We start from the raw sequence: 12,502 nt of genomic DNA, 5'->3' as shown, positions 1-12,502 counted from the left end.
GCGAGCAGCGGGTGTGTACGGCGGTGCCTCGTGGCGCTTGTAGCTCTCTGGGGGTTTCCCCCGGCACCCGGCACTTGCTGCCTGCTTTGTGTGGGCGAGGGACTTTGGCTCAGGACCCGCGCCACACGCGAGACGCGTGCGAGCGCGGCGCCCCAGTGGAGCAGTCGGTCGTGTGCGCGGTGGCGCTCCGGCGCGCCCGCTAGGGTGCGGGTGCGGAGCGTATCGAGTGCGGCTGCGGGGCGACAAGGAAGAGGGAGGACAACGGGTTTGCTTGTGGGCCCCTCGGCGTCGCCCGCCGCGGTGGTGGCGGTGGCGTGCGTATGTGCGTGCCCGAGCAGACGCTGCTGGTGCTGGTGCATAGCGGCGCGGACGCCTGTGAGCGCGTCGATGCGCGCGCGTGTACGTGTGCGTGTGTGCTTGCGTGCCGGCAGGTGCGCCGACGCGTGCCAGTGCGCGTGCGTGGAGGGTGGGACTGCCCGCGCCTTTCCGACAGCGGTTCGGCGCAGGGGGGACGCCCCAGTATGTGGTGCCAGTGGCGCTGTGGGCGGCTCGGCACCGTCCGTTGCTCTCTCCGTCGTGCGTGCGCGCGGGTGTGACGCCGCGCGCAGGGGACAAACTGGAGGCGCGCGTCGGACACCCACGAGGTCATCATTTCTCTCTTTCTCACATTATCACGGCATAGCACAGGCGGGCCCGCGCGTGTGGACGAGATGCCGGCGCCGCGGCAGATTTGTATCTGTGACTTGAACAGCGGGAACTGAGCCGGTGGTGGAGGTGGGGTGAAGGGCGCAGACGATAAGGAGGCAACGGTGTTTACATATCCCGCCATAGATAGAAGCGACGCAGGGCTCGACAAGGAAGAAGGGGAGATGGTTGGAAGTGGGGTGAGGTGTGTGAGGGGGATAGAGACGGACGGCAACGTTGAGTGCAAAGACAGTATGCATTGCGGGGAGCACAAGTAGACAAGCGCGCAGTGTGCTGTAGTACGTGCTCAGCGCCCTTCACTCCCTCTTCAACAGAAAGCGAGCAGGACCACTGGCTGGCAGATGACGGGGGGGAGGTGGGTGGGGCGTCGGTGTAGGACAGGCAAGCAGCGTGAGAGGCGGGACGGTCGTCTCTTTGTTTTTCCAAGGGCCCCTTCTTTGAGCTCAATGCCACCCTCTCGACCGTCGGTTGCCTGTGAGAGGGGAGAGTGTCGGCCAACGGCGCGTTGCGGCGCTCATCACGTTTTCCTTCATAGCCTGGATTCATGCGGCAAAGCATCGTCTGCAAGCGTTTCGCTTTTTTACTCAACGTGTGCCCTGCTCTCGGCAATGCAGCACGAGTTCCCACTCCAGTCTACCTGTCCTGTCACAGGCCCCCGTCGGCGTGGTGCGAAGCAGCTGCAGACACGTGGTACAAGCCATGCGCTGACTCAGTCATCGAGCACGACCCCTACCTCAAACTATGCCCACACAGCGCCTCGCAGGCCGCCCCACAGCCGATCCCATGGTGCCTTCCGTCACCTGGTGCATCCCTCGCTGTGGCCGGGTGAGGTACGTTTGGGCCACGCCGACACTCTGCCTAATCACATGGATGGTACACACGTGTGCAGTGTTGCACCTCGCACCGGCGCAACGCTATCCAGGACCTGCCCGCCGATATCAGCAGTGATGCATCGCTCTGACCTCCCCCCATGTCGTAGGCGCATGACCCTGCAACCACCAGGGGTGGTTTCGCATTTTGGCAGGGATAGAGGGGGGGGTGGAGGGGCGCTGCTTGGCCTCCGCACACATAGAGTGGGGGCACTGGATCCTGTGATACCACGCAGTCAGGTGCGTCCCCCTGCCATCAGAAGCGCTGTAGGCCTTCTGGGAGAGAGCAGAGGAAGGGCCGATATCACGGGGTGGATCAGTGGAAGAGGAGGGCATGTGCGAAACGAAGGATGAACGAGGAGGTGAGACGGAGGCGAACACAAGGCGACAAGGCTCAAGAACAGAACATGCGACACCCTCAGGAGACCCTCAATGGTACACTGGCAAACATGGCGGATAAGATCTGCAGCTTCTCGTCTCCGATAGCGAGACGTCGGCGGCAGTAAAAGCATGACGTGGAGGCGTAAAAAGAAGGTGACTTTGACAGAAATGCGATCATCTCTTCCCGTTCTTCTAGGTCTCTGTGCTAGAGCTGCTCCTCTAGTGTCTTGACGAGAAGTGCGTCGTGGTGCAAGCGTGATCGGCGGTTCTGACGCAGGCCGTGGCGCTCCCCGGGGTACACGAGCATGCTGTACGGCTTGGCGTTGTCGATTAATGCCTTCACCACGTGGCAGCTGTGGCCAAAGTGCACGTTCTCGTCGAGGAGGCCGTGTGCGATGTAGAGGCGGTTGCACTCCTCGGGAAAGCCGCCGGCGTAATGGCTGATGGTGGACGTCATGTACGCCTCGTTCCTGTTTCGCGATGCACCGCTTTCAGCGCTGCTGTCCTCCCTGTAAAGGGTCCCCATGTAGCGCTCTGTGTAGCCTGTGTCGTACAGTTTCCAGTCGCCAACTGGCGCACCCGCGAAGCCGATCCGAAAGACATCCGCCGCCTGACACATGGCGAGGAGGGCTGCATAGCCGCCGTAGGACCAGCCAAAGATCGCCACACGCTTCGCGTCAAAACGGAAGTTGGCGGGGCAACCGCTCTCGGACGCCGGCGTGCTGCAGAGGTACTGAGTCACATCGACGTAGTCGTGTGTCTCGAAGTTGCCAAAGTTCTTCTTGCAGATGCTCAAGTCACGCAACCCGTTAGCGTTGCTCATTTGGTTGTCCACTACAGCAACAGAGATGCCGTGCTGCAGCAATACCTGCACCGGGGCCTTGCAGCGGGTCTCGTAGTCATTCTCGAACACGAGCTGCGCATGTGGTCCGCCGTAGATGAGCAGAGCTAGTGGCCCTGGTGCATCCTTTGGCGCGCTTGGCGAGACGAACACCGCTGCGCTCAGTGGTACCCCACGACGGCTCGTCACGGTCACAATTTGCGGAGTTACGACCGGCAGGCCGCCAAAGTAGTGGGTTGGATCTGCTGTTGTGGCCGGGTCGGTTCCTGGCGTTGTGGCAATCCATGACGGAACGGTGACCTCCGCTCTCTTCTGCGGTGCTGAGACGCAGCTCGCGTAGAGCTTCGCCGGTGCAGCGGCGGTGCTGGAGACATAGTAGAGATGGTCACCCTTGACACAGTAGCTGTAGACGTGCTCGTCCAGCGGAGTGAGGCGCGTCAGTGCGTCGGCGATGCGCGGCGCACTCTCCAGCGAGAGCGGCACGGAGTAGAGCGTGCGCTTCAGGCGACCTTCGGCGTTCGCCAGGAAGTACACGCGGTCCTCACACACATGCTGCGTGCCCGCGCATACGTTCCACGCTCCCGCCGTCAGCGGTTTCCATGCCTCTGGATTGCCGTCGCCGGCGGGACGGGCGTAGAGGTGGTAGTGCGCCGTCTCCGTCTCTGCTGCGTGGCGGCAAAGCACGTCGTACACCTTGCCGTAGTGCACCGGCACCCCGGGCTGGCACTCCACCCACGCAAAGTCAATGCGTTGCTTCCACTCCACGTGCAACCCCGGCGCGGCGGCATCGCCAATAATGTTCGCAGTGACTGGACCGCCCGTGTCACTGTAGAGGGACCGCAGGTCTTCTTCTTTGGCGATGGTGGGCAGCGCTGCGATGGGGCAGCTCATCACCGCGTAGTCCTCCTGTGCGCGACTCACGACGGAGACATAAAGCGTTTCTGCATCTTTGAAGCCGAAGCGAAGAATGTACTCCGTCCACGGTGCCGCCTTTCGAATGGCGACGTCAGGGAGCAGACGCATCTGCTTCGTGGCGATGTCGTACACGACAAGTGTCGTGCGCGCGTTCGGGTCACCGACACGGGAGTACGGCATCTCCTCCGTCTCTGTCGCGTAGGTCTGGCACGCCGGCTCCGCTTCCGGCACCTCAGGAGATCCCAGACTGCTGAGCAGGGCCACAGAGCGCATGTGGGAGGAGTCGATGTAGGAGAAGACGATGTACCGGTCCGTCGCGTAGTGCCCCGTGTACCGCGAGAACTCTTCCTGGATGATGTAATCCGCCACACCGCACTGGTGCAGGTCGTCGCCGATGTGCGTGATCTGTTCCACGGCGACGGCCAGTGGCGCCTCCTCGCTTGCGGGGCTCTCCGTCAGGGTTGCCTTGTACACATTGTTATTATTGACAAAGGTCATGACGGTGTGGGTGCTCGGGTGCGACTCGTCAAAGGACTTGATGGCCTGCACAAAGAGGTTTGGCTTGCTGCCCATCGCCTTGAAGTGAGTCTTGTCTTCCTCAGACATGTAGTCGAACAGCTTCAGAGGGGTCTTGCCGGCACGCGGCCCGTTCTGGTAGTAGACATACACTTCGACGCCGCTCGTGTAGAAGATGGCGCCATCACTCCAGCGAACGTGAAAATTCTTGATGCCCGTCGTCTGGCTGCGCGTCCGCTCGCGCAGCATCTCCTCTTCCTTGGTGAGCTGCTCCTCTTCCCCGACTTCCTGCTCCTCTGAGGCAATGACACGGACCGCCTCGGCGACTTCCAAGCCGACCGGCGCCGAGTACAGCTCCTGCTGCTTGCCCTGCGTCCAGTAGACACGATCGCCAACAATCGTGAGGTGCTGCGGTTTGCCCGATGCAGACGTGAAGGCGTCCATGTACCGAGAGAGCTCGACCATGTAGCTCTTCAGCGCCGTCGGCGGCATGGCGCACGTGCAAAAAGCGTAGTGCTGCAGACTCTGTGTATGCGTGGAACCAACTACGGGTGCGGTAAAAGAAAAAGGGAGAGATATAATCCTTGTGCAGCTGTGCGCGCGTGTGCTCTCGACATCGAAGATGCTGAGATGAACACGAATGCATAGAAGGGAGACGTGGAGATGGTGAGATGACGAGCAAGGCAGCGCCAACAAGTGTATAGAAGTGCACATACAACACAGATTCGTAACTTGCGCCAACACGCGCGCGCAGTGCAGTGGGTGACAAGGTCTCCCTTACTCTAACGCGAGTACGTGAACGTGGCGCCCGGCAGTCTGCACGACTCGAGGACACTTGTTGATGTAGTTGCCATGTTGCGACACGCCAAGGATGCATCTGTGTGTTCTTCGGCTAGATCAATCACCCCTCGCTGGCAAACAAGGATGCATGTCTCGTGCTACACGCAGGTCCACAGAAACGGGGGAGTGCGTGTACATCCGAAGACATATGCTTTTTTCTCCTCCGCTGGTACAGCCGCGCTCTGATGCGGGCCCAATCATACACTCTTTCGAACCTCATACCAGCTACGATACGAACACATACTCCCCTTGCTCCCCGCGCTGGAGAAACTCCTTCTCAATGAGGTGTGTAACGCAGCGCTTGAACTGGCTGGGGGTGACCACAAACTGGCCCTCCAATGCGAGCGCGACACGCTCCACCAGTTCACGATGCGGGAGAACGCGCTCGACCTTCATGATCCGCACAATGCACACCTTGATCTTGTGTGCACTGTCGGCCGAGTATGTCGGTGACGACGGCTCATCGACTGAAGCGCTCGGTGCAGCTTTCGCCTTGGCAGGTGCGTCGAGGCACCCCTGCCGCGCCGGTTTCAGTGATGACGTGGGAAAAGAGGTGGCTGCTTCCGTCGGGTTCCCCGGGGAAGCAGGGCCGCGTGCACCGCCCCTCTCAGAGCCGTCGTCTTCGCCGTCGTCTGCGGCGTCTGCGGCCGTCATAGTCATTGTCTGCGTTACCCACTGCTGCCGCGCAGCGGCGCGTACGTCAACGATGACCTTGCGCTGACGAACCTCGCGGGTATCATCGCGAAGCTGATACGTCAGCTGCCGGGTACCGGCAGCCACGCTGCGCACGACGACGTCGGCCTTGACAAGTTCGTGCAGAATATGGGCGAGCAGCGGCTTTGGTGCCTGTACCGGAAGCGCCTTGTGCAGCGCGTCGAAGGTGTACGGTTGCTCACTTGCGCGGTCCAGTAGCTGACACACCAGCAATGTAAGTGGGGGTCCGACGATCTGCACGGCCTGGGAGACGCCGCGGCAAGCGCTGGCAGCGCCCCTGGAGAAGATGTAGAAGGCCAGCTGGCCGTTGCCCAGTGGCCAACGTAGCCGCCTCCGCTCCAGCTGCCCGTCCGCCGGCACGGCAGTTGAGGCGTGGTCGTCGACAGTCGTGCTTTGACCACCATCGGAAGTCCCCTGGTGCTCCCCGCTTGCACCTGGACCGCCCACTGCACCGGGGCTTCCAACAGACGAGAGGTTGCTGCCTCTGTACGGCGAGTTTGACGGCGCGTACGCGCTGCGGTACTGCTGCAGCGTGCTCAGCGTTAGCAGTCCCCCATACGCCTCCCTGTAGTCCTCGGATTCGTTGTCAGAGTCATCGTAACCAAAGTCACCGGCCTGACGGCCTGTGCGACGCACCGCATTGCCCAACGCCGAGGAGAAGCCGCGCACGACCGCGGCTGCCGTCACGGTACGCAGCTGCGTCCCTGCAGCGAGGGGTCCAGAGTTCTGGCCTCCGTCGCCGTGCCGCCAATGACTGCCCTGCGGAGCGTCACTGAGACTGCTCCGAAGGCTCTTTGGGCCACCGCCACCACTACTGCATGACGGAGGAGGCAACGGATTGCTGCTCTCGCGTTCCCTTGGCCTGACGTGTTGCCCGTAGCCGCGAAATGGTTCAGAGTGCCCGTCGTACTGCCATTCGACGCTCAACACCGCGTCGACGATGCGCTCGTCTAGCAGCTGGTGCTGCTCCCACAGTTGGCGTAGTCGCCGGGAAGACAGCAACACGGCTGTGTGCGACTGCCACCAGGCTTGACAAAGAACGCGAACGCGGTGGATGAGGCCGAAGGCGCCGTGTTGCAGGGGACGGATGTCTCCCAGCGTCTCTGCGTCTCGCGTTGCCGCGAGCTGCGCACATTCCGTGGCCATGTCTCTGCTACTTGCGCCTCCAAAATTGCCGCCGTCGCCTCTTCTGCCTTCTCCGCTTAGACTCCCGTATGTAGCATTCAGCTCCCGATCCTCCGCAAGGTCTGCGCGTGCCCCAGAGCGAGACGGCGATCTCATCATGCTCCGGGGATCGAACATGGCCAGCTGCAGGTCCCTCAGCAGCGTAATGCACGGCGCCGCCACTGCCGCGCCAAGGCGGTAGGCCATACGGCCCACCACCTGTGACTCCACCAAAAACTCGGACTGCGATCGGCACATCATCACTTGCGGTGCGAGATAGCCCTTCAGCAGCAGCACAAACATGTCCTTGGAGTTCAGCAGCGAGGCCATATTCAGGATGGTGTCCACAGCGTCCAGCTGGGCCGCGGGCGGCTGCTGGGCCGCGCCCTGCTGTACGAGGCCATACAGTGCCTGCACCAGTGCCAGCACGGCGCGCTTTTCCATGGAGATGAGGAAGCCTTGGAAGCCTTTGCGGACGGCAGCAATGGCCAGCAGGGCTGGCGACGTTGGCGCGGAAAGCGTTGTGGAGACGACAGTGTCAAACTCGCCGTTGCACTGCTCGAGAATGGCGGCGCCGAGCTCCTGCCCAGTGGCGGTAAGGCCTGTCTCCATCAGCGGGCGCCGACTGCCACCATTAACGGTAGCGTGATTAGCTTCGGTGTGGTTGTCGCGGCTCTCGCTCGCAGCGCGGTCGCGCCCCTGCAACGCAGCGTAGGTCATCTCCAAGAGGAAGACCATGCGGGCAAGCACAGGTTTGGGAAATGGTGTGACGACGGCGATGGAGGGGGTAGCCGCAGTGCCGGTACCCGCATGCCCTCCCATGGTCGTCACTTGAGCTGCTTTCTCTCGCTTCTTTTTCTGCGAGGCTGAGGCTGCGTGCTGATCGGCGGCGGCGGCTGCCGCTGCCGTTTCGCACTCCATCAGGTAGTCGGTGAGGTAGGCTTGCACATTGGCGCTAAAGCGCGTGAAGAGTTGCTGCTGCACAGCCGCCGCTGCCTTGTCCAGCATGGCGAAGCGGCTACGGCGCGGCATTAGGTAGAGAAGACACGGGAAGCCTTCATCGGGCAAGGTGGCTACCTGGTGTAGCTGTGCGGAGCGAGAAAAGCGCTTCGCGTGAGAGCCGGCAGATATCGTGAGATCTTCATCACGTTGTCTTTCCTCCGTCGCGGCCGCACCGTTGTTGTCGCGCAGACGACCCACGTTGCCGCCACCGTTTCCTGCACCCACGGCGGCTGCGGACACAGAGCCATCGTCGCCCGCTGATACGGTTTCCCCTGTGTAGAGGCTCTCGACAACGTCACCGCCGCCATCCTCGCTGCTCGCGAGTGGGGCACCAACTCTACTTGCCGTTACTCCTCGCTGCGGGAGCTTCACGCTACCAAGGCGCGCGCGACGTTGCTGCTGCTGATGCAGAACGCGCTTCAGATCCAGTCCTCTGCCGCGGCGGCGAGTGAAAGCTCGATCCGCTTCCTCGGCACCGCCATGGCGGTGGATGCCACTGCCGCCGCTGCCGTCCTCGCCTTCGTTCGCGACGGTCGGAGACCTCGGCGGCCAAGCGATACTAGTCGTGCGCGACACAGCATCCTCCAGCTCGGTAGAGGCGACAGAGTGACGGTCGCGCGTGTCGGGTTTCTCGGCACGATCATCATCGACGGCGCTGACGGCTGCGGTGGTGAAGGAAGACGTGACGGGCGCCGATGACGTGCCCGTATTGCACGGACCGCCGCGCCAGTGGTCCTTCTCGCCCATGTCCCCGTCTGACCACCCCTCCATCGCGCGCCGCTGCTGCTGATATTTGGCGGGTGGCATGACGCACAAACGCTCGTTCTCGGGTAGTGGCGTGCAGTGCTTTGGCCGCTTAGCGCGCTTTTGCTCGACATGCTTCAGCGCCTCCATACGCTGCTGTGTATCGTCGCACATGGCGACCCAGAGTGGCACCCCCCACCTCTGCACAAAGTCGGAGACGGCGGCGCTCGTCGAGGAGAAGAGAACCGGCTCGTCGCGGCCGTCGAGCGGCGACGACGCTGCCTGGCTCGGCGGCTCCTTGGAGGATTCAATGGTGCTCTTGTCAGGCGCGCCGCCATCCGAAGGAAACGAGGAGGGCAGTACCACACCGCAGAAGCCGCAGAGGAAAGCGTTCAGGCTCTCCAGCATGCGCGTCCGCCCCCACGGGGTCAGGGCGTCTAGAAAGTGCGTCGTACCAGCGTTCAGGAAGAGCAGCTTGGCACGAAGCCGGACGTACGCTTGCAGCGTCTCGCGAAGTACTCGATTCGCACCCGCGAGGGTGCGAGTTGTGGCGATGGCCGCAACGGGGGGGTCACAGGACGCGGGATCGTGGGCAAAGGCAGCTTGCTGTCCCGCTGCATTGTCCAAAAGGTTTGCAGCAAGCTGTGAACCATAGAAGAAGGCAACACGCTTTCCATTCTCGACGAGCCAACGCTGGAGTACGTGCACCCGGCAGTGCTCAACCAGAAGAAGAAGCTTGAAGACGTTGCGCGCAACGTACTCCTCTTGTTGCGCCCGTCCTCTCACGTGGGGGCCCGTGGTAAGTGTGCCTGCCCTGGGAGCTGGCGCAGGCGCGTCGCCGTTGCCGTGACCGAAAGACGCAGCTGTGTATGAGAGCAGTGGCGAGGGCGGCGATGACCAGACGACGCGATCGTCATCGTCGTCGTCTTGCACATCGCTGTGCCCATTAGACACGCCAGAGAGCTGCCGCATCGTTGCTAATGCCAACGACGCCTCCTTTCCCGTATCTGCCTCGCCCGTCGCTGTGTTGTCCTGCGGCGGCGCACAATGCGACAGTTGCCCGGGATTGCCTGTGCCGCTAGCAGGTGTCGTGACCTGGTTTCGCAGCCGAGCGCGGTGGACGCGGGGTAGCAAGAGAAAGAGAAGGATCTCACCAGTCACTTCGTGGATCTTCGCTAGGTTCTCGTTCACAATGGCTCGCATGAGATGCCCGAGAAGGTTGGAGGTGCTGGGGAGGGAGGAGGGAAGACACGCCGACAGACGAGCTTGCTTGTCGGTGTTTCTGGTAGCTTCTCGATCTGTAGACAGGGCTGCAGGGGCACTGGAGCGACTCATGCTGCTGCCTGCACCTGCGGCACTTGCCGCACCTTCAGGGCTGATGCTTAAAGATGACACAAGCGAAGTCCCGCCGCGGCGACGCAGCGGAGGCGACGACGGCCGGGCCACATGTGCTCCAGCGCGCTGCACTTCCTCATCGTGAAGGCCACTGAGGCGGCGATCCTGCTGCTCGTGAAGCTGTTGGCGGCCTCGCCGCTGCAGCAGCTCCTCTGCGTCCTCGAGCACCACGTCGTAGCGGAGAAAGAAGAGAGAAAGCAGCGATTTAAAGCGGTGATAGTGCTGCGCTACAATGACCCAGGCATGCGCGTATTCTAGCGTCCCTGGTGACGCAGTCCCGCAAGCGCTTTGGGCGGTGCATGGCTGCGCAGCTCCTGCACAAGAGCCAGCGATTGGCGTGGCGCACCACAGCGCAAATATGTGTTGCACGGCATTGCTCCACACTTCGGCCAAGCTCGGCGCGCGGTGGAGAGAGGCGTCGCGCACGACTTGTGGTTCGGGGGATGATGCGACTGCCATTTCCTCCAGCACGCTGGGATCCCAAAACTCTAACGGTGGGAGCAAGGCACATGGGAATGATGTCCGCTGCACCGGGGTGGACGCCGAAGGCACTGTCTTGCCAGCTGCGTCGTCGTTTATGCCGTCGCGCCGTGTCGAGCACCTTGGGGACGGCTCGTAGTACTGTTGCAGTCCACTCGGAAGCCGAATAAGATCACCGGACGCGTTTGCCATCTGATTTGCCCACGCGACGATGGTCACCCACAGGAGATGCTGTATAATGCGGAAGGAGTTATATCGGGCGTCCTCAGCGATGTGGCGCACGCGTGAGAGGAGGCTGTACACGCGCGCGTACGTGGTGGTGCTGGACAGTGGAGGAGGGGAGGGAGAGCCTCCCTCCGCAGAGCAATCACTATTATCTGAACGGCCGTGGTTGTTCTCCGGGAACGAATAACGCTGGTGCGACTCCAGGGAGGCCCTATACAGCTCCGCGTTCACCACCTCCCATTCTTTGATCAAGGTATGCAGGGAAACAGTCATGCCGCCGGGAGAAGGAAAGAGAGAGAGTGACGTGTACGTGTGCTTGTGCAGCAGTGGAGGGGCCCAACGATCAAATCTGAAAGATGACGAAGACACACACACACACAATAATAATAAGACCAACCACAGAAGAGCTGTTGAGATCAGTGACGTGCTTCGATGTTGCTGCCTCTTGAACGAGTGCGTCATGCGCACCAGGGCCAGCGCACGTAAGGATGACAAAATAGAGGAGGGGGTATAGATTGAGCAAGGGGGCGGGGGGGGACACCCGCGGAGGTAGAGTAAAACAGAGCGGAAGGAAGCCCGCGATCGCTCACTCAGGCAGCAAGGCTCTCACGCAACGCGTTCCGCACGGCACCAACACGTAGAGGGGTGCTCAGGACAGCAGAGAAGAGATAGATGGAAAGAAAGAAGTTAAGAACCCCCCCCCCCACACAACGCAGACGCGCGCGACTGCAGAGGAGGCGAATCGAGAGAGAAAGAGGGAGGCCTGTAAGTGCCCCAACAGTGAAAAAACGATGATGCTCACCTCTGTTGATGATACTGGTGGTTGTCTGCGCTTGCGGAGTCGCAGTAGTGAGTGAGCAGGGCGAGGAAGGGTGAGAGAGCGGCGGTTTCAAGCGAAACTAGAAGGAAAAAAAAGTGCCGCGTCGCACTCTTCGCTCTCTTTCTCGATGGCCTCGCGTGTGTACGCACTTTGAGAGGTAATCGAGGTGCGAGAAGGGAAGGAGGGCAACGAAGGCCGAGAAGAAAATATGCAAGCAACATCCAAGGAGCACACACATACGCACACCACCATAGACGCAGCCACAACTGTGGGTGATCTGGACGGAGGTGGGGCCGAGAAAAGGTGAGAGGGAGAGAGATGAAGGTGAAAGGAGACAGCAGCGCATCAAGGAAAAGAGTACATCGATAGCGTGCGCGCAGGGTCGAGAGAACTTCAGCGATAGCTGTGTAGTGGGAACCGACCCTGAGTGCTACGGAAGATCCACCGAAAAGTCAGCGAGAGAACGGCACGAGAAAGGGAAACCCCCACTCGCCAACATCTACACACGCACAGACTCCTCGTTGCACAACAGGCGCGCATCCTTCACACGCGTCACAGCATCAGGGAGCGGGGCAGAGAGTCAAAGAAAACTTCCCAGCTCCAACATTACTTACCATTTTTGGTGTTGCTTCAGCGTCCTTGCGTGGAATACGTCACCCCTTCTCCTTTTCACCTTTTGGCACATAGAAGCACACTGTACAACCACACACACACACACACACACACACACACACACCGTTGCGGAATGCTGCGCGCATTTCACCGTGTCTGGGAAGACAACGGAAAACACAAAACAGGGAGAGAACGCTCGGCCGGGTGCACTTTGAGTCTGCAACGACACGCCAGGAGGAGGGGGACGTGAAATACAGCAAGGGTGGCGTCGAGCGAACC

General features: G+C 61.3%; 2 protein-coding genes across 2 annotated transcripts; both read right to left on the bottom strand.

The window, feature by feature from the left end:
- Window positions 1–2,160: 2,160 nt before the first annotated feature.
- LINJ_36_2550 (putative dipeptidyl-peptidase 8-like serine peptidase) lies at window positions 2,161–4,719 on the bottom strand (the record flags this gene model as incomplete). Its single annotated transcript, XM_001469798.1, has 1 exon — window positions 2,161–4,719. The coding sequence occupies one exon, from the start codon at window positions 4,717–4,719 to the stop codon at window positions 2,161–2,163; it is 2,559 nt and encodes an 852-aa protein (XP_001469835.1).
- Window positions 4,720–5,292: 573 nt separating this feature from the next.
- LINJ_36_2540 (conserved hypothetical protein) lies at window positions 5,293–11,064 on the bottom strand (the record flags this gene model as incomplete). Its single annotated transcript, XM_001469797.1, has 1 exon — window positions 5,293–11,064. One exon carries the CDS (start codon window positions 11,062–11,064, stop codon window positions 5,293–5,295), a length of 5,772 nt encoding a protein of 1,923 aa, XP_001469834.1.
- Between the last annotated feature and the right edge of the window lie 1,438 nt (window positions 11,065–12,502).

This window comes from Leishmania infantum, chromosome 36 (assembly GCF_000002875.2).
Source record: "Leishmania infantum JPCM5 genome chromosome 36".
NCBI classification, from domain to species: Eukaryota; Euglenozoa; class Kinetoplastea; order Trypanosomatida; family Trypanosomatidae; genus Leishmania; species Leishmania infantum.
This window is presented reverse-complemented; position numbering and strand designations above follow the sequence as displayed.